The 20,952-nt window shown below is 52.8% G+C and overlaps 6 protein-coding genes across 6 annotated transcripts; 3 read left to right on the top strand and 3 right to left on the bottom strand.

Moving 5' to 3' along the window:
* Nucleotides 1–579: 579 nt before the first annotated feature.
* Nucleotides 580–3,084, bottom strand: QC763_123650 (uncharacterized protein). Its single transcript, XM_062908928.1, has 3 exons — nt 2,443–3,084; nt 2,249–2,266; nt 580–2,179 (listed from the first exon to the last, which is right to left on the bottom strand). Exons 1-3 carry the CDS (start codon nt 2,643–2,645, stop codon nt 868–870), a joined length of 1,533 nt encoding a protein of 510 aa, XP_062772104.1. The 5' UTR covers nt 2,646–3,084; the 3' UTR covers nt 580–867.
* Nucleotides 3,085–3,287: 203 nt separating this feature from the next.
* Nucleotides 3,288–6,024, bottom strand: CEF1 (Pre-mRNA-splicing factor cef1). Its single transcript, XM_062908929.1, has 2 exons — nt 3,878–6,024; nt 3,288–3,804 (listed from the first exon to the last, which is right to left on the bottom strand). The coding sequence occupies exons 1-2, from the start codon at nt 5,894–5,896 to the stop codon at nt 3,469–3,471; spliced, it is 2,355 nt and encodes a 784-aa protein (XP_062772105.1). The 5' UTR covers nt 5,897–6,024; the 3' UTR covers nt 3,288–3,468.
* Nucleotides 3,444–8,194, top strand: ASH2 (transcription factor, contains a PHD finger motif). The gene is made up of 2 exons (XM_062908930.1): nt 3,444–6,838; nt 6,891–8,194. Exons 1-2 carry the CDS (start codon nt 6,402–6,404, stop codon nt 8,179–8,181), a joined length of 1,728 nt encoding a protein of 575 aa, XP_062772106.1. The 5' UTR covers nt 3,444–6,401; the 3' UTR covers nt 8,182–8,194.
* Nucleotides 8,195–8,423: 229 nt separating this feature from the next.
* On the top strand, nt 8,424–12,689 carry QC763_123680 (uncharacterized protein). Its single transcript, XM_062908931.1, has 3 exons — nt 8,424–8,651; nt 8,702–11,508; nt 11,563–12,689. The coding sequence occupies exons 1-3, from the start codon at nt 8,475–8,477 to the stop codon at nt 12,260–12,262; spliced, it is 3,684 nt and encodes a 1,227-aa protein (XP_062772107.1). The 5' UTR covers nt 8,424–8,474; the 3' UTR covers nt 12,263–12,689.
* A 5,899-nt stretch (nt 12,690–18,588) lies between these two features.
* QC763_123690 (uncharacterized protein) lies at nt 18,589–19,893 on the top strand (the record flags this gene model as incomplete). The annotated part of the gene is made up of 1 exon (XM_062908932.1): nt 18,589–19,893. The coding sequence occupies one exon, from the start codon at nt 18,589–18,591 to the stop codon at nt 19,891–19,893; it is 1,305 nt and encodes a 434-aa protein (XP_062772108.1).
* Nucleotides 19,894–20,224: 331 nt separating this feature from the next.
* Nucleotides 20,225–20,701, bottom strand: QC763_123695 (uncharacterized protein; the record flags this gene model as incomplete). Its single annotated transcript, XM_062908933.1, has 1 exon — nt 20,225–20,701. The coding sequence occupies one exon, from the start codon at nt 20,699–20,701 to the stop codon at nt 20,225–20,227; it is 477 nt and encodes a 158-aa protein (XP_062772109.1).
* Between the last annotated feature and the right edge of the window lie 251 nt (nt 20,702–20,952).

Here is a 20,952-nt window from a genome sequence, read left to right on the forward strand (position 1 = left end):
CAGACAGACAGACACAAAAGAAACCACAAATATTCACACTCAAGTCACACTACATATTTTAGGTATTCGTACAACTCAATAAACTCCGTTAAACCCTTTCCCCCCTCAACCCATCTCCGATTCTCGGTGGCGGCTTTGTGTGATATTTGTATGGCGTTATGCGTCCAAACCCGCACTAACACCATGACGCCTTCGCCCTTGCTTCCTGTAGTTCGGTTGCGATGCGGCGCCGACGATACATATCCCCCCCACACACCAGTCCCACACCATACCTACCAAAACTTGCCTCTCATCACCTTTGTCCAATCACCTTGCGTCTTCTCAGCTACCACGTTAAGGGTGCAACTTGTCAACTTGCATCATGCAGAGCCACCCCTCTTCCGCAGTGAAATAGGACGAATGACCAATATTCCGAGACTGCATTCTTGGATGTGTGACATGTATGTGCGGGGATATCCCCGATGGGTGCTGTCAACAAGGTGAACGGTACGGCCTTTGAAGATAATTGGAGGCCTTTGATGTTAAAGACAGACGAAGATGTGACACAGGCAGTTTCACACATATCAAAGACGACCCAAGGGATCAAAGATCAAAATAGGGCTTTGGAAAAAGTCACAATATGCGTAGGAAAATCGATTTGATGCCTCCCTCAACACCAAACACGCCTTCCTCAAATGCAATCAGGCCTGGTCTGCATGAAAAAAGGCCCTCCTATATCCCCAGGACGCCTGTAACCTCTTCAAAGAGGCCTATCTAGCAAACAAATGGGCCTCAAAAACGTCTAGATACGTGCAGAAAGAATCTAATTAGGTCTAAAAAGAACCTCGGTACGCCTCAGATGACAGAACGGCAAGCCTCAAAAAGACATCAGGTACGCATACTGGCCAAAGCAGCAGGCACCAAAACGCCGGCGCCGGTGATACCGCCATCGTGGCAGGGATGCAAGACCACACGAATAGGGGCTTTCCCATCAAACTCCAACGCCAAAATCTTATCCAGATAGGCTTGTGTGTCGGCCAAGTAGTCTTGGAAGTGCTGAATGCACCCACCAGTGTATCCAACCACCAACTCAGTGATGTCCTTCTTCCCAATAGCACCAGGCTCCGGGATCTCCTCGGCACACATCAGCAAACCAATTGTCGAAGCAGCAATGATGCCGGCAGCTCTCTTCTGAATCGCCACGGCAATCTTGTGCAGGACGGCCTCGAGCGTCTTGGTCCACTCAAAATCGGGATGCTCGGCCGGGAACTCGTTGCTCAGCTGGTCGGCCATGCTACCCTTGGGGCTGTTGTGGTAATAGTGGCTCAAGAAAGTGGTGGTGAGGCCAAATCTCTGACGAAGCTTGCTTGGCAGCGTAGAGACAGACAACTTGAGGACATTGATGCAGTAGTCAAGAAACATGATTCTGCCCAGCTCGCCCAGGTAGCGTCCGGCAGTCATGTACTCAAGAGGCTGGAAGCCGGGAATCTCTCCGGCCCTGTCAAGCTCCTCGTCCCACTTGTTGATCAGACCAAACTTGCGGAGAGGAGGCGCAGAGCCGTTGATGCTCCACTCGGTGTTGACAGCAATTTTGGCTGTAGCCACATCCTGACCGGGCAAGACGTTGATGGAAGCCGGGCGCTTGTTCTCATGCAGGGTAGAAAGCTTCAGGGGAATGGTGGCGTTGCAGCCCGTGCCGACAATGACGCCCATGACCGCTTTCTGATGGGCTTTGGCGGGAAACTGGCAGATGAAAGAGACAAGAGTTGACACGGAATCGTTCGCAATCGCAGCAATCTTGATGTTCGGCATGTCAGCAGTCTTGTGCTTCTCATAACCAGTGGTCAGGTGGCCACCGAGATCCAGGTTAGACGTGATGGCAAAACCCTTTCCCATCGCCATCAGTTTGGCCTCGGACAGTGAGGTCTGGTGCATGGGAAAACTGAACGTAACACCCAGGGGAAGGTCCTGGTCAGGAGAAAGACTGAAGGCATCGCAGCCCTTGCGGACAACATGTGCAATGCGGTCGCCAATCCATGAGAACAAACTCTCCGAATTCTCGTTCTTGAGACTTTCACCAATGGGCCAGGAGTGCTCGAGTAGGCGGTTCAACTTGCGGGCGGTGCTGGGCATGCCAGCGTCATCCACAACCAAATCGTGCTGAAGCTCGATGAACCCAACACGGAGGTTGGTTCCGCCACTAAGAAACGTTAATCCCAGCTCTCCGAAGTCTAACCGAACCAGGAGAGTGTGGCTTGGGTTTTCTTACATGTCAATGGCGAGGTAACTGTTTGGTGAAGATGAAGTGTCAGCATCTTGTTCTTCGCTTCGTCTGTGTATCAACCCCCGCACTTTATGCAGCTGCCGACCGGAGCCGACTCGTCCGTTACATTCGCCTAGAAGCAATACATCTCCTGCTCCTTCGGGCAACCTCAACCAAGATTGATGAGATGATAAACTTACCGACCGCTATCACTGCCGTCCTGGCCGGCGCTCACCTCGGGGGATAAGATCGATTCAGAGATTGGGGTGGGCAGGAACATGTCCGACGACTCGGCTGAGAGCTTGCCAAAGGTCGAGGCCATCTCGTGAGCGAGCCCAGAGAGTTTCTGGACATCGATAGCCAGTGGCTCGAGAAACTTGTCGATTTCAAGCGTCGAACCCATGTTGACGACTGTACAAAGGAAACAAGGGGGGGTACAGATGCTGTAGGAGAACGAGATGCTTCTAACACTTCGGGTAACGGCTGTCGATGGCCCAAGAGGAACCAAAACGTGCTGAACGCGTAAAGATTGTTGCTTGGAAAGAATTCAAAACAAAATAACCATGGGAAAGTTGCTAAGTGGCGGAGTGCTTCCCATAGCTGTTGGTAAACGGCAGGAGCGACGACGGATGGGCACCTTCGATATTCAAGAGCGATGGAATCTTTCCCCCCCTCAAGCATTTGCCGCTAAGAGAGGGAAACAGAAACATATAAAAAAAAACACCTTCGAGTCTGCCAAAATATTGGCCTGTGACGAGCAATATTGAATACGCTGCCTCTTTGGGCTACATCAGCGTTCCAATGTCACGTATCATCGACTCAGCAGGCAGCATGTCGTGGAGGTTGCCTTTGCGGCCACGATCACCACAGCCAATCAGCGGTCTTGTTACACCTTGATGGCGTCCTTCAGCGCACCCACCTGTTCTGCCAGCAGGGGGTCGCCCTCAGCGTGCAACCACGGGAGAGGCACGACGACGTCCATCGTCAAAACAGGAAACCTTCGGGAATTTCTAGATGCATGAACGGGACCCCAAAATAGCCACGGGAGTGTTTAAGCTCGTCTCTTAATCTGCTCATTGCATGCCCCTGCATTTCATATTCGCCCAACCCTAACCCAACAGATGATACTATGGAAACTCCGTTTTGAGTCGTGTCTTGTCTCATGGCCATGACACATGCTGATATGCCTGTTATCTATACATTATTGTCTTGCTGTGGTCCATCTTCTAATGCCCATTGATCCTCCCTCCATTCAGAGTCAGCTCCTCTAGCTCAGCTCTCATCTTCCGGTACTGCTCCTGTGCCTCTCTCTCCCTGGTGCTGACAAATGCAACCTCGGCCCTAAGAGCTCCAAGACGTCTTTGAATCGCGGCTTCCTCTGATGTCTGCAGGACCTTGAACCCACTCAGCGCAGCCCTGGCCTTTTCCAAAGCCTCGTGGGCCTCCCCAATCTTCTTGCGCAGCATCTCGGCCCGGTTCTTGTACCCGCCCAAGTGCAGATTCAACTTCTTTTCCAGCTTATTGCCCTTCTCTGCGGAAGCAATCAAGGCGTCGATAGCAGTCTGAATCATGTTAGCCCATACACATTCTTGAGTTTTCCGCCCCTGTGTGTGGGAGACGTGTGGAAGAACTTACGTCCAGTGCCGATCGCATGATGGCAATGTTTTGCTCCTCCCCGCTGTCATCCTCATCGTCATAGCACCCAAGACCCATCAACAGGGCGTTGGTATTGTTCCTGTTGTACACTGCCTGGACAGCCTCCGGCTTCGGCTTTTCCCTCATCTCCATGAGAATCTGAAGGCGAGCCTCTTCTAGAGAATCATCTTCGAAACGGGCGATATCCACCGGCTTCACGTTTGGTGGCGCCCCTGGAAGTGGGTATTTGGTCGCATCATGTGCCATCAACAGGGCCGCTTCCTTCGCCACCAGCTTCTCCACCTCACTCTCGTTACTCTTGCTCAGCTCTGCGAATGTAGCTTTCCAGTCTACATGTACTGGCCTTGGCAAGTCCTTTTGCATGACCTGGGTCCGTCTCTTGCGCTCCAAGTACTCGCGGGCTTCGCGGATCTGCCGCTCTCTGCGATCTCGCTCCGCCGCATCCTCCTCCGTCTCCTGCGCAACAGCCGGCTCCTGTTGCTCATCCGGCAGTTCCAATTCCCAGTCGGTTTCCTTGGGTTTGGGAAGGGCGGCAAGTCTTTCCTTGAGTTGGTGTCGGAGAGATAGATCGCGCAGTCTGGCGTCGTTAGGGGTTCCTCCAACCATGGACATTTCATCATCTTTGGCGTTCAGCGCGAAGCTATCGCGAGGCGTGCGATGAGGAGTTTGGCCAACCCTGGCTGGAGTAGCGCCGACCCCATTTGCGCCCGACCGGAAAGGGGTTGCCAGCGGGTTTTCCGTGACTATCACCTGCCTCCGTGGCGCTACCGATTCGAACCCGGTTGAACCTGCACCCTCATGGAGAGGGGTGTTCTCACCACCCAACAGAGATGACTGTGTCTCAGTCAAGGCTCTAATGTTCCGGATCTCGTTCGCGATGTGGTCTTCTTCCGCGGGAGCTCGAGGTGTTCTGATCGGCGCGCTGGTGTTGAGCGTTGTGTAATTGCCAACCAAGCCGCGGGTGGCATCATTGTCACTCTCGCGAGCCATCATGCTTGCCCTTTCTCCGATCATGCCCATCTTGACGATTTCCTCCAACTCACCCTCGCCAACCTGAGGGGCTGGAAGCACTAGCGCTCTCCTCTTGCTGCTCTGCTCTGCCTCGCGCATCTTCTGCATCTGACCAGCCTTGAGCGCTGCCTGCATCGACTGCGAGGGCCCCTCATTCTTTTTTCGCTTCCTATCACCTTCCTCATCGCCCTCCCCCTTCCGCTTGTTGCCAACTTGCTGCTTCTTGGGGTCGAAATGGGCTCGCTGCCACTCGTTGCGCGCAATCTCCTCAGTCGTATCGTAGAATCCAGGGACAGCCTTCTTTTCGAACGGAATATCGGCATTATAGTCCATCTGCCCCTTCTTCCTTGTTGTCACCTTGATGTTGATGCCGGCCGTTTTCAGCTCTCGTCGTTTCTGAAGCGCTGCCAGCCGTCTGGACTCCTCCTGCTGTCGTTCACGGGCCTTGCGCTTGGCCTTCTTGCCCTGTGTATTGGCAAGACGGGCGCGCGCCTCGCTCAGCATTTCCTTCTCGTCCTCGTCGAGATCGATGGTGTCGGGTCGGGCAGGCTTTGTTTCGGGATCGGGATCCACCTCGCCAGGGCGTAAACGACGAACATCATCGGCGGATGGTGCCTGGGCTTCTCCTCCATCGGGACCGGTCAGACCGAGGGACGAGGCTTCTCGTTGTTCGGCTTCGTCGAGGAGTTTCTGGTAGCGTTCGAGACACTGGTTGGCAGTGCGGCCGACAATCGGGGCGATGGTGCGCCATTGCGTGGGCATCAGCTTTGCCAAATGTAACAACTTTTCATCCTCCTCCTTGCTCCACTCGATCTTCTTGATGCTGGGGTCGAGCCACTCGTTCCATCTTGCCTTGCACTGTTTTGGTGTTTTCCGGGCCAAGAGCGACGAGACACGCGCCCACTGGTTCAGCCCGTACTTGCTGACGGACGCCTTGAGAATTTCATCTTCGATGTTCGTCCATACACCTCCTTTTACCACGGGCATCTTGTTTACTGGTCGGTTTGATGGGCCCGGTTGGCGATGATTGTGGAATGTTGAAAAAGTTGGAACAGGCAAGTCACGGAAAAGTGGAAGGCGAAGCTGCGCGCGAGGCTTGGTTTGACGACTGGGCGTTGCACCATTTGATTGGGTGGAAATCCAGATGTAAGGACCCACACAAGCTTTTCAAGATGGCTCTTGGCACTCTTTTGATCCTTGTCAGCCCGCGTCTCCCAGCGCGTCGCAACTGACTTGCTTCCAACTTCCAATTGACAGAATCTCAACCACCGAAGCGCAATCTCAACGGCGACTAATTTTCGGGTATATACTCAGCCATATCTTCCATTCCACTTGATCGAACAATATAGAGCGTTGCCTTTTTTTCTTTCTCTTTCGTTAACAGTTTCTACGTCAAAAAGCGAATGTATTGCGCCATTGATAGAGCTGTTCTCTACTCAGAGCATCTTTTCGTCGATACAATAGAAACCAGTGCGTGAGCAAATCCGCAACAATGGCCGACCCAAGCTCCCCGCAACCTCCAAGGGAGACCACGCCTTCCTTGATCTCTTCTATACCTCAAAAGCGTGCGCTCCCAGACGACACCCACAGTCCCGCCGTTCCCTCGCCCCTCAATCCCGATGGGAAATCCCAAAAAGTACAGATTCAGCCACCAGCAGAAGAAGGAACAACCATGGGACGAGAGAAACGGACGAAAAAGGAGTCTCTCAAAAAGAGAGAGTCCAAGGGCGCTACGGGAGGTGACAGCTCGAGGGCTTCACCAGCACCCAAGCCGAAAGAGCAACCTAGCGAGATGGCGCCCTTGAGATACAAGCTCGCGCCCCCAAAGATCACCGACTTTGACCTTCCGCGTGGGCCAGTATTCACCAGCCATCACGAGGTACAAGATTCCGAGGGGAGATCAATTGAGTTCTACGAGACGTCAGATCAGTAGGTACTCTCTACCTCCTATTGGTAAAGAGCTTGTCTAACATCATTGCAGTGTCTACAACAAGAAGAACTTCCACTACACCCACTGTATTGCTGATCCCACATTTCCGTCCATGTTCTACTATCGCAACACTGAGCCAGAACCGTATGGCGCCCACTTGAATTTCGAAGATGCCGCCTCGCACATGTATTTCGACCAGCAAGGCACACATGTGACCTCTGATAAGGGCTTCCGGATGGCTCGTGCCAATGTCGCAGTAAGGGAAGGGCGTTGGTACTGGGAGTGCAAGGTCACTCGTGGAATTTTGAAGAAGAAAAACGAAGGCGATCCAGAATCCCATGGGCACATTCGTCTCGGATTTGCGCGTAGGGAAGCCTCCCTCGATGCGCCGGTTGGGTTTGACGCTTACAGCTATGGAATTCGGGACAAATCTGGCCAGAAGATTCACATGTCTCGACCCAAAGACTTTTTCCCCGAAGGCGAGGACATCAAAGAAGGAGACGTGATTGGTCTCGAGATCCAATTACCTTCCGAGCGGCTGCACAGAAAAGTCGTTCAAGGGCACTACAACCCGGCCGTTGATCTCATCGCTGAAGACGAAGGCCATCCCGACGGCATCAGCGAGTACCCCAACATCATCCGCGACCGTATTCCGATCCGCTTCAAAGCTCACATCTACTTTGAAAAGATCGACTACCACACCACCAAAGAGTTGGAAGAGTTGATGAATCCAAGTTCGGGACCTAACAATTCCTCCGAACCTCCCAACCCGAATCACACCTCTCCAGCGTTGCGCACCCTTCCCAACTCATACATCAAGGTCTACAAGAATGGGAAGTTTATGGGTACTCCCTTCACCGATCTGTTAGCTTTCTTGCCCCCAGCGTCAAGAATGGTGAACAACCAACAAGCTGGCGGTAGCGGTGGGTCCGGCGTGTTGGGCGGCAGAGATGTGCTTGATGATGGGTCGGTGGGGTATTATCCTGCCGTGAGTGTCTTTAGAGGAGGTGCCGTTGAGTGCAATTTTGGGCCCAATTTCTGGTATCCTCCGCCTGAATTTTCACAGCAACAACCGCAAGGGGAGGATGTGATTGTGGCCGAAGGTGATGCTAGCCAGAAGCCAGAAGCGGGAGAGAATCAGCCACGTGCATTGGCGGATAGATATGACGAGCAAATAGTAGAGGACATTCTCTATGACATTGTCGATGAGGTTGGCTTCTGGTCTTTGGGGCTGGGGAGAGGTGGGAGTAAGGATGAAAAGTTGGCTGAAGGAGGGACAGGCCTTGCTATGCCACCAGGCGGTGGGAGGGAGGAGATCAAGGAGTTGGTTCAGGATGATTAATTGCTTGCTTGAGAGAACCGAGGCACCAGTCTCATCAAGAGGTGCGGTGACTATCTAATATCAAACTATTCCTCCTTGCTCAACATGAAGATTATCTTCTGGCATGTGATTCTGTATACTTCACTTCTCATTCTGCTTCAGGCAATCATGAAAATGAAAATTCGTAGCTGCCTGATTTGATGTTCTGTAAGTCGCTGCGAATGCCTGGACCCACTTTTGACTTCACCACACAGCTCACAGCCCCTCCATCTCCCTCACTTTCAGCACCACTTCAACGCCAAAAAGCTACAGAAATGGACGCCCCAGTGGAAGATTCCGACATCAAACTCCAAAAGGTCTCAGCAGACCTCATATCCGAATTTGACACGCGTCTCCCCCTGTTCTTGTTTCGTCGGCAGCGAAGCGGGGACAGCTCCCAAAAAGTGAGGAAGCAAGTCACAGCAAGAGAAGCAGACGGGTTGATCGCCGGTGTATGTACCCAATCAACTCACTATCAAACGCAAAAAAGTAACCAGAAAAGTGCCTCGACCCCTTCCAAGAACTCCCCCAGCTCCTCGACCCCCACCTCTCCAAATGGATCTCACTCCTCTCCTCCGCCTTTGTCTCCTCGCTCAACCTCGCCGCCACCTCGTCCCACTCACTCTCCAACGATTACGACACCGCCAACCTCGAAAAAGAAGCGCTCCTCATCCCGCTGACCCAGGCCATCAGCAAAATAATCTACACCCTCTGCAAGATTCGCGGTGAAAAGGTCGTGGTACGGTTCCTCGGGAACGAAGTCTCCTGGCTGGAACCCCTGCTGTCATTTACAGAACAATGCCAAAAAACCAAAACATGGGAAGAGAGGTATGTCGGGCTGCTGTGGTTGAGCCATTTGCTGTTTGCGCCTTTTGACCTGGCCACCATTTCATCAAACAACTACGAGGATGCGGATGATGAAGACGAAGACGAAGAGAAGAAGACGGTGGTGGAGGGGCTGGACCTGCAGTGGGAGAAACTACCGGGAATCACGGTTCGGGTCTTGCCTCTGGCGATTCGGTATCTGGCTAGCCCGGGGAAGGAAAGAGACGCGGCCAAGGCTCTGCTGGTCAGGTTGGCGCTGAGGAGGGACATGCAAGAACTGGGAGTGTTGGATGCTATGGTCAGGTGGGCGCTCAAAGCGCTGAGGCCAAAGCAGGAGAAGACGCCGTATCATTACATTGGTGTGTTGAGCTTTCTGGCGGGGGTGTTGACTTCTTCGGCGGATACGTCGGATATGGATCCGTACTTGGTGATGGTTTTTCATGCTGTTCATGGGGCTGCTGAGAACAGTCAGGAGAGCGTCATGGCGTCTGCGTTGGCAAGGAAGGCGGTTATCAAGGTTATAAGGGCCGTGGCGGTGTTGTTTTTGAGGGAAAACAAGGATTTGTATGAGGATATTGTCGGGTTGGGGCTGGTGGAAACGACGATTGGGTTTTTGTTGGATTGTCTTGGGGACAATGACACCCCCGTGAGGTTTGCGGCCAGCAAGGCGCTGAGCATCATTGCGTTGAGGTTGGATCAGTACATGGCCAGCCAGGTCGTGGAGGCCGTGCTGGAGGGACTGAACAAGAATGTGTTGAAGGGTAGAGAGACGCCTGGAAAGAAGGACTTGAGTGCGGTCAACCCGTTGGAGTGGCATGGGTTGATGCTCACCCTCTCACACCTGTTGTATCGGAGGTCACCACCGGCTGATCAGCTGGCTGAGATCGTCCAGGCACTTATTACGGGACTGTCATTTGAACGCAGAGCTCTCTCGGGAGGCTCGTCGGGGACAAACGTTAGGGATGCAGCATGCTTTGGAATATGGGCCATGGCCAGGAGATACACCACGAAAGAACTGCTTGCAGTCCCGACAGAGTCCATGATCATAGGGGCGCATGCTCCGGGTAGCTCTGTCTTGCAAATCACAGCTACGGAGCTAGTTGCGGCTGCTTGCCTGGATCCTGCGGGCAATATCAGACGTGGCTCCTCAGCTGCGCTCCAAGAGCTGATCGGGCGACATCCCGACACAGTCACAGAAGGCATCTGGGTTGTGCAAACGGTGGACTATCACGCTGTTGCCTTGAGAGCCAGAGCGCTCCAGGAGGTTGCTCTGGGTGTCACCAAGCTTTCACCACGATATGGTGAGGCTATACTGGAGGCGTTGCTCGGATGGCGAGGTGTCGGTGATGTTGATGCTGCTTCCAGACGGGCGGTCGGGGCTTCTTTCGGGGCGTTGACTGCAGAGTTGGCCTTGACAACCCCGGATCCCCTCAAGAGGCTTCGACAATCAGTCAGCTTAGCCAGAGGCGTCTTAACATCTCTCCAAGCGCGTCAGGTGGAGGAAAGACATGGCTTGTTGATGAGTATAGCTGGTGTGTTCGATGGATTTCCCAAAGTTGTCGGCGGGCAGGCGGATTACAAAAGCGAAAGCCTCATCAGCTTTGTCAACTCTTCCGCAGACGGGGTGCTCGAAATTCTCGAAGACTGCAACGCAAAGACTTATCGGCGTCCAGAACTTGTCGCGGAAGGAGCCAGCAGGCTGATAATTTCTGCGGCCCCTATCCTCCAAGCTGTTATGTCCACTTCCGGTGTTCAAAATTCGCCCACAGCAATAGTATCTGGGCCAGAACTGATAGAAGAAAACGCAGGCGAGATCACCCAGCTGGTGAAGGCCCTAGGAGAAAGAGAAGGCCCAGTCAAGGGATTTGTCAAGCTCACGAGAACATACCTGGCAAAGTGGCTTCTCACGCAAGAGCCGGACCTGATCACACCTGCTGCAGACGCAGCTCTCACTATGCTCATATTTAGCGACGATGGTGAGCGTGAAGAAATTGTCAGGGAGTGGGCAGGAATTGTTCGGCACCGCCCGACATCATCCAGAGTTGCCACATGGGGCGGGCACTTCTCTGCACTTGCCATGTCCTACTCGATAGCCTCCACCCTCCAAACGGTTCAAATCAAGAACTTGATCTGTGATTCATTTGTGGAGAGGTGGAACACGGATCCATATACTGATGTTCATGTTGCTGTCCTTCAGAGTCTTACGAGGAGCAACAGCAAGAGCGGTTTGCTGAGGGACAATACGGATATTTTCCTACCTCTGATAGCAGAGGGCCTGGATGACTACACCACCACGGCACAAGGCGATGTTGGTTCTATGGTGAGGTTCCAAGCCATCCGGGCGACAAAAGCCTTGTGGACAGAGCCACCTTCTGGGCCATTGGTCGAAGGTTTAATCCTGAGGATCCTGCGCCTGGCAGCAGAGAAACTGGACAGAGTGCGTGCAGAGGCCCAGGTTGCCCTCTCTCTAGTCTTGAAACCAGAGTATGTTTTCCGGCGTCCCCCCTTGTCACATCACGCTAACCTTTCTTCTATCAGATTCAGAGCCCCGTTCCTCCAAACAACCTTCTCCTCGACCGCGTACTTCACCTCACTCCTCTCCCTCCCCTCCAAGCTCCTCGATTCTGTCTCCTCGTCAACTTTGTTCTCCAACCCCCAAGAATGGCTCTGCCCCCTGTTGTCAGGCTACGTCTCCTCGGCAGACACGGGCAACGAAGAGCTTGTCATCGCCACCAGATCCGCTCTCTTGTCGCACTGTCTCGCCTCCCCTGACATTACCCTGGACATCGTCACCGCTCTGATATCGAACTTGAGGACTCATCAGAAAAACGACAGGGTGCTGGTCCCGACACTGGAAGTGTTGAGATTCTTGCTTGACATGTCTGTTGTCTCTCCTGAGGGGATAAACTGGAAGACGCTGTGTCTCCTTGTGCAAAAGGCGGCGTATAAAACGGGGAATGTGAGGAAACTGGAGGCCTGTATTGGGCTGTATGGCGGAGTTGTTCTACAGGGGGAAGGGGAGGGGAGAGAGGAAGCCAAGAAAAGACTGGGAGCGTTGATGGTACATCCTTGGCCTAGGGTGAGGAGTGCGGTTGTCGATCAGCTTTGGAGGGTGTACAGCAGCGGCAGTAACGGTGAGGAGGAAAAAGGGGGGAAGTTGCTTGGTACTGATTGGGGAGCTACCAATAAGGGGTCGATCCAGCAGCTGGTCAACGAGCTGGGGTTAACAGGTGCCTGATAGATAGCTTCCACTCAGGATTTCGCCGGGTACGTGAAGCGAACATCTAGAGAGATGGTATTGAGATGGCGAATGGCACACCGACAGGCTTGCTGACGGCCCGCTGCACAAAAATGATTCCCCATGCGTATCTCATCCTGAGATAAGCTGTCCTGAAGCAGTAGATCACCATCATATCACCGTCATCATTACAGCCACGTATTATTATCATCACTATCACCAATCATTTCACCGCCAACGCTGCCAACGCTTGGTTGCCGTCATTTAGTGTCCTCAAAAGATCAAATGGAAAACAGGGCTGGCATACGATTGGAAGGTTCTTTGTGGGGAAACCAAGCCAAGACCCCGTTCTGTGGCTGTTGAAGCTACGGGCTGGCATCCGGGCCAATCGGATGGGGGCCTGGCGAAGTCAAGTCAAGTCAAGTCAGATTGGGCACTTTATTTTTAGAGGACGGTGGTGAGAATAATAACTGAGAGGGTTCTGATCGGACCGAGGTCGATGACTTTGTTCTTTCTACAAGGGCTGGCATCACTAGCAATGTGTTGTCTGTGGCTGGCTGGCTGGCTGCTCAAGGCGAAGCTGCGGCTCTCTCTCGCTCCCGTTGTCAAACAACCCGAAACCAAGAGCGAGACTGGGATCGGATGGGGCCAATGCAAAACCTAGCAGTTTATCTGTCTTGATTTCTTCGATCTGGAACTTGTCGAGTGTGTGTGTTGTTCGTACTGTGTGATATGCCTCATCAACCGCTTTGATCATTGCAGGGTGCTCGAGTGACATCTGATGTCGGGAGGACGGGAAGGGGGGTTACATTCTTCGAAGGCAACTGGGGCCAAAGGAGTCTACTATCACAAAAGATCTTTCACTTGTTGTGTAAATAGTTGTGTTTACAATTAGAAGATGTGAGCTCAGATCGAATTGTGAGGGTGTCTGTGCAAAGAGGGACTGAAGACATTGGAGGGGTTGGCTCTTGCTATTCACAAGCTTCACAAGCTTTCCCCACACTCTCAAGCTCTCGATGCAATTCCCCACCATCAAAGAGGCACTCGACTCCCACAAAGATTTGGTGTTGCCTTGAACGTAAAAGCTCGTCTCGATACATATGCATATATATATATGTATATGTCGTGAACGCCCATCATGTTCAAAACCGCATCACAAGACCTGATCTTCAGACATTTCCATATTAAATATCACCTGTCGTCCCTTCTGATTGTGCATCTACCCATATTCGTACCACCTCATGCGAACACGGGAAGGAATCTCTCTGACCGTCACACAAGAACTCCTCCCCTGCTAACAATTAGCTTACCTAACCCCTCAGTCACCTCGTACTTCGTACCAGAAAAAAAAACGAAAAAGAACCAAGACCTGCGAGCCGTGCCGGCGTCCAACCTTTCCCATGTCGCCGATTAATATCGAGAACAATTCCATCCTATCCAATCAACTCGAAATTACCTCCGGATTGCGAATCCACCTCGTGACCCACGGGCGCCCGACCAACAAACCCCGACCCTTTGATCTTCTTTTTCTTCCTTTTCGTGACTTTCCCCCGACGGGGTTCCCTCTCAACGGGAAAACCCACTGCCCACGTGTGAGGCCTGTGGCCCCTTTGACGCCAGGGCATATCCCTGATGCCACACTAGATCGTAAAATGGGCTGGATTAATTGGACAACAAAACTCCTGCCAGATCCTTCTTCCACCTACATTATGTACGGAATTTCCGTTGTTATGTGTATCATCGGTGTCGTCGTCACTATCAACTGGTAGGATCCAACGCTTCCTATCCGTTGGGCTTTTTTTTCTTCTTTTCTTTGATGTTTCTGTCCATTTCTTGGCACTTTCGCTTGAAAGATTTTGTGTATATGGCCAAGGGGCTGCGGTGGGGGACTTGGGTGTCTTGTGCACAGGCCATATCAGAGAGACATGGCAGCGCAACCACGAGGAAGCAGGATCTTGCTTTTGTGGTGATACGATCGCGCGCGCACACATATACGAAAAAAACAAACGAAAAAAAAAAAAAAAAAAAAAAAGATGAATATCGATCGAGATGAAGGTGTGATTCGCAAGCGTGAGGATTACATTCGGCCCACGCATTTCATTTCTCGTCTCGATCTCATGATGATGTCCTGATGGGTGTTTATTTTGCTTGTGAAATGTCAGACACGGAGGAACTCTCACCTCTCTCCCAGCTCCCAGTCCCTTGCTTGCATCCAATCCACAGACTTTTCATCTACAATGTCACAGATGGGGCATTTTCACACCGGCCAAGAACGCTCCCTGGCGTCATGCTCGTCATGTGTTGTTCCCTCCTGCTGCTGCCCGCCCGAGACGGATGCGATATAGGGTTATTTTTGCCTTGTTTTGCTTCCCCCCTCTCTAAGTTTGTGCATTTGCAAGATTCTTGGGTTGCGTCAGATGTTCTAAAAATTGATGAAGCAAGGTGGGAAGCGAACTGCGGAACGTGACGAGCCTCTTTTACGCTGGCTCCTTGGCTTTCTTTTTCATCTTGTTTCAAAAAAGGGATAGGGTAAATGTGAGGAAAGATTGGCGAGGTGGTTGTGTAGAACAACCTAAGAGGGGAGGGAGGGGGGGTAGTTGTGAGGGGCTTCTGGTCAAGCTTCGGTGAAAAATGAAGACACACACCCCCGCGCTCCAAACCGTCTTTTGAGTGCTTGACACAACCCACCAGGACATCCCGCGCCTGGTTGCCCCAAAATGGCAAAACTTAACGCTGTTGGCTGGATTGTTCCTGGGGGACGGGCTCTTTTTCTTGTCCTGATGGTGTCTTGACAATTTGATGGCCAATAAGGGCTTTCCTCCGCGCGCGCCGTGCGAGTGAAACCGAAGCAATCACGGCATTGCAAAGCAGAGCAGAGTTGGAAGAGCAAGAATCTCAGTGACGTGCGTGTGCTACGAAGCAGCGAATGGAAATTGGAGCGGGGCTATACCTACTGCCGAAGCTCGACGGAGTTTAGTCCGTCCTCTTGACGCCTCCTACCGCGTACTGTTGTATGCGATCTGCAGGAGCCAGCTGCTGTAACGATACCTTGTACGAGTCGCCAAAGCACTGAAAGAGCGGTCAGGCTTCTAAAAGATCCGGGCCAGTGTCGATATGTTGCCCGAAACCGTTGGACTGTAGGATGCGCTTCTCGCCGGGGGACTCTTTAGCTGCAAGGGCTTTACTTTGCCTGATTAACAGAGATGTCACCGTCGCATATGGAAGGGGAACATCATGTCGAGATTCGGATGAAATGTCATTAGGAAGACTGGTTCGGCCACAACAGCCATGTAGGTTATGCGACTCGATATGCCCAAAGCCGCAACCATGAACAGTGAAAATATGGCAGTTGAAGCTGTGCCGGGTGCAAAAGAAGACGAGGTAAAGGCGGGAGGGGGCTGCGGACCTGGCCAAAGTCCAGAGCTCTTGGAAATGCACGTGTCAAGACGTCTTTGGAGATAAAGCTCAAAAATGCATGGCTTCTGCAGAACCCAAACAGGCCATGATATACCTACCGTTCTGAGAGCACTGTAACGGCCTGCCAGCCTCGCTTGGCACAAGAGATCAACAGGTTTTGAACCCGAATCGTCTGCCGAACCGGGTGCGGGGATTTTCGAGAATGAATCTTCTCAAAGCCTTCAACGATAGATCCTTCAAGCTTCATATGTCGGAAAGACTGGAGATGGAGGCGCCGGATGGGGAAGAGGCCGAAAGCCAAGTCGACGGGAGTGCGTTGTTTCAACGGCTGGCGCCGCTCCGCAACCCCAGCCAAGCACCTGCCACTGCCGGAGTGATTTTCATCAGTTTCGACTAGTAGCAAGGAGATCTCGTAGACGGCGGCCTTTTCGATATTGCCGTGCTCGCGAATGAAACAGCGCTGTGCAAGCGCGGGTGCTGGCAATCGTATCTCATCGAATAAAAGACTGGGCAGCGGCAGTGAAAATCTACCCCGCGTTACACAACTTGGACATTTGCATACGCACCCCTATTCTCGAGTATCTCGCGGTGCTACATTGCTCTTTGTTGGTGGTGGCTATAGCGTTCCAGTTGATCTCGAACAAAGAAGACACCTACCCAAACGCATCGGCTGATCACCGTCGAAAGGATGAATGGGCAGCTGCGAGGGCAACGGGCGAGGGAATTTTTTGAAGCCGCCGGTTGTGATGTCCAAGCTCCGAGGCCCGATGTCACCGTGGCGGCCAAGCGCCGGCGCGGGAGCAGACTCTTTTCACCCGCGGCTCCGTCTGCCGTCATCAACCCAGCATTTGCACAGTACGGGGAGCAAAAATGGCAATAATGGGCCCTATGCTAGGCCTGCCGAACTTCCTTCGTCGATGCTGCATATGCTGCAAGATTCCCTGAAGTCCAAGTCACGAGAGCAGCCGATTGCCGATCACAACATGAGAGAGGAAAAGGGGTCGGTCGAGGAGGAAGCAAGGTCGGGCTACTCTAGACGGCGCAGAGGGTCTTGAAGTCGTGGTTGAGATTCGAGACACTCTATGATCTGAGACTGTTTGTTGTAAAGACATTCTTGGCTTTTTGACTTGCGGATGACATGCCCGGATCACAAGAAGGGATGAGATGAGGGGCATTCCCGCCCGCGCCTACCTGCAGACAACCACTACGTACACACACACACACCCACACACACACACACACACACACACACACACACACACACACACACTCACTCACTCACTCACAAACGACTTTCTCTTCGACCTGCAGCTAAAGGCTTGACACCCGCCCGATTCCATCCCTGACCACTTTGCGGCTGCATACCCACACATGCTTGACTGACACACAATATTTCGACCTGATTCTTTTTTCGTGCTCGGAGCCGAGTTGAGCACAGTGTGCGGAGGGTAAATGCAGAGTCAAGAGTATGGAAGCGGGCACTTTCCAAGCGAAAGCCGCAGCTCACATGCGTCAACAGCCGGCCTATAGTTGCTGATTCTTACTGCGAGAAACACCGCATGCAAGTAGCACCCTACGCTAGCCTGCCATAACGAGCGCGGAGTAGGACCCTGCCACCATGAAAACTTGACAGCAAAGCAGTGGCCAAAACCGTCTGGCCGCAGTGTAGACAGGAGATGGCTTCCCCGCAGTGATGCTGATGTATGTAGAGAGGCAGCATCAAATGGTTCAGAACTAGCGGTCGGGAGGCTGTCCAACCTGGCCTGATTATGGATCGCTGACGGGTTGCTCGACATGTGCGTCGCCATAAAAAGAAGGAATGGTCAGCGATGCGAGACAACCGAAGGCCGCAGCATCTGCGGAAAACACAGGCGCAGGGGGTGGCAGGTATAAGATATTCAGAGGGATAATAACACGCACGCACGAGCCTGAAAATATGCCCCTATGGAGAGATGAAATGGGCATGGGCAGAGAAAGGAGCCAACGGATAGCTGCCCATGATCGACATGCAGCCTTCAGACCCGGCACCTCGCTCTTGTGATACCCTCGAGTTGCCAAAATTGTCTCCTGTTGATATGTTATTTTGATCTTTCTCGTCCATCAGCCGTGGTGTCGTGTCAGGTCAGCACAAAGCTGTTTTCTTTCTCGCAAAGCGAACGCCGAGGCTTGCGCGCAGAAGGAAAAAGGGAAAGGAACGGCAGCGGGCCCTGGTCTTTTTAGTCGCGGATCAAACCCACTGGCTCCACTAGTCCCCCTGTTAGCATGGGTCCCCCCTGGGCCCGCAGTCTGGTCTTCGACCCGCTGCAATCCCACGCGACGGAGCAGACAAGAAGAAGCTGGAAGCCCACCCATTTCAATCCACTTCTGGCCCAGCTGAACCACGCACCTTGCCCCGACAAGGAAACCTCGCCCGACCCAGTCAAACCACCGACCTGACCACCTCCAAACACAAACAGCAGCACCGTGACGCATCACGCCTTTTGGCCTCTAGCACGCTCCCACACCACCTGTCACCCCGGCTGGGTATATCAGCAACACAACAACACCAAGAACAAGTACAACAACTCTTGCGACACCCATTGTTTGAATGACAGCGGCGCTTTGAAGGAATCGCCCGAACCCCGAAAAGACACGACACGACAATTCAATTTTCATCCGAACCTGCCGCCTGTCTTACACGGGACTCCCCTCCTGGCACGCGTGTTCTAGTATACATCACACGCGCGTTTCCGAAGCACGCCCTCGAGGCATAGGGGCCGTTTCCCGGAGCGGTAAATATTTTTGTTCCCCGTCTTTCAAGTTGTGGTCGCGTAGGTGCATGCGGCCCTAGCGACACCCACAAATTGCCCACCACGGCCACACCACGACGAAGAACTGCTGCTGGCGGGGGTGAGGAGGAAGATCTGGCCATGGATGCGCTCAAGAATCTCGTCAACAGCGTGCCCGACTGGCTGCACAAGCTCGATGAGCTCAACGGCCAGATTGAACAGCGCCAGAACGAGCTGGCCCAGCTGGCCGAAAAGGATAAAGAAAAGTCGCCGAACGGGAGGTCATCGAACGCGCCAAAGTCGATCCGGAACAAGGGCTCAACAGAGTCGCTGAGGCCGCGCGATGAGCCTGAGGCGCACCTAAGGGAATCAACACCACAGCCCCAGCTCGAAACCCGGAATGAAAATGGCGATGCGACAGCGGATGCTGCAGCTGCGGGAGCCGCCGCCGCCAAGGCCGGCACCGAGCAACCGCCGGCCAGCCCGTCCGACTCGCACTCGCCATCTGCCATTCAACGACAAGAAAACAAGGTGCGAGCGGCCGGTCAAGCACGCGCTCGGGCGACACTCAGGAAACGACAACGCACCGACTCGGTCATCAGTGCCGAGGGCGGCCCGCCAAAGTACCGGACCCGCAGCATGATCATTGTCTACTATGACAGCTACGTCCAGATCTTCTTTGAAGAACTCGTCAAGTTTGTGAGCGCCAGCCGGAACTTGATGCGCAAAGCCAAAATGGCCGCCAAGGTAGCTCAGATCAAGCGGTTAGCAGAGCTCGACATGCCCGATGATGATGATGAGGACGAGAAAAAGGACGGCGCCAGGAACGACTTGACTCCGGCAGCCGGCGATGGAGCCATCGTGGCTGCCCCTGCATCCTCCAACGCTGACGCCGAGGCAATCCCGGCTCTTCAATACATCAGCACACGACGATTGATGGGCGGAGGGCCATCAGCGATGATGGCTGCCAGAGCATCCATGGGACGCGGTTACGGTCGAGCTGGCGCCCGCGGCAACATCACTCTTGGACCCGATGGAAAGCCGCTACAGAGCGATGTCTATGATGAGCTCGACAAGGGACTCGAGTTTGTCCAGAGCATGTGCGAGCACGCCGCTCATCAATTCCTGCGGGACGGCGACTGCGGGGAGGAGGTGATCAAGATTCAGCGGCGACTACGAGAGACCAAGGAGCTGGCCGACAAGGAGATGGACCGTGTCAAGAAGGAGAGTCCTGCCCCTCTTCAGAAAGATGCCGAGGAGACTCGGGGCAGGAGCTATCGCCCGCAAAGCATGCGTAAAGACAACCTGAATGCCTTGAAGGCTGCCGAGACCAACGGACTGGGCAGTGAGATGAAGCTCGAGGTGGACGATGGAGCGGAGGAGGTGGAGGTGGTGTTGCCCCCAAGGCTGATGTACAGGAGCACACGGGCGATGAAATCTCAATAAAGCGGAGAGTTTTGGAGGAAGTGTCATGGCGACATACATATATATCCTGAAATCTAATCGAGGCGACGGAGGGGGGGAGGAAGGAGCATTGCAGGCGAAAGTATTCACCACTGAATTTTGGCGCTGTGAAGAGGGTTTTATTCTGTCTATCATATCTTGTTACGGATCGCAAAGCGGAATGGATGCATGGCAGGCACCAAAACAGAACTTGACCTTGTTTATCAGAGAGAGACTATTTTACAACTACACTACAGCTTGGTCCTTGCGGACTGGTAGCATTTCTACATCATTGGCATGGAATACTGGAGTCTTTTTTTTCTTCTTTTTCCTTTTATACCGCATCGTTATCATGACACCGTAACTGAAGGAGGGAGGAAAATGTGACAACATCCTTTTTTGTTTTTTCTTTGTTTAATTTTGGCTGCAACAGGGAATATGTGGAAGGATTATGGGATATACCATGTATAACGTCTTTTGATACCTTACTTGAAGATGATTTTTCAGGGTTGTCGATCTCTGGCCCCATCGCTGCTACCACCATCCGGAACACCGATCTAATCTGATGGGATTTGGAGAAAGAAATAGAGAGAGAGAGAGAGAGAGAGGGAGAGAGGGAGAGGGCATGAATCTCAAATACCCACATCCACGTTTCAAACAAAACAACACATACAACGTGGACCCAGCACCCTTCTTCCCCTACCCGACCAACCTCCTGAATACTACACTGAACTGCTCTTTGACCTGACGACACCGCCTCTGTTTTTTTTTTCTTTTTTTGGTCGCGCAAACGCACGCACGCACGCAGCATGTACAATAGGTAGTAGTAGTAGCATAAAGATGAGTGATGAAGCCAAAAAGGGGGGAAGGGTCTCCACACAGATACATCAATGTTACACCGTATCTGGCGAACCAACAACAGGAACGGCCACGCATTTCGCTCAAGTGCCGCAGCAAGGCATTGCATTTTTATTTTCTTGTGATGCATGAACAGAGAGAGGCTTTGTTCTTTTCTTGTCCTTCCATTTCTAGAAGGGTTCGATTGACCACGTGTGCATGTTG

This window comes from Podospora pseudopauciseta, chromosome 1 (genome assembly GCF_035222475.1).
Source record: "Podospora pseudopauciseta strain CBS 411.78 chromosome 1, whole genome shotgun sequence".
NCBI lineage: Eukaryota > Fungi > Ascomycota > Sordariomycetes > Sordariales > Podosporaceae > Podospora > Podospora pseudopauciseta.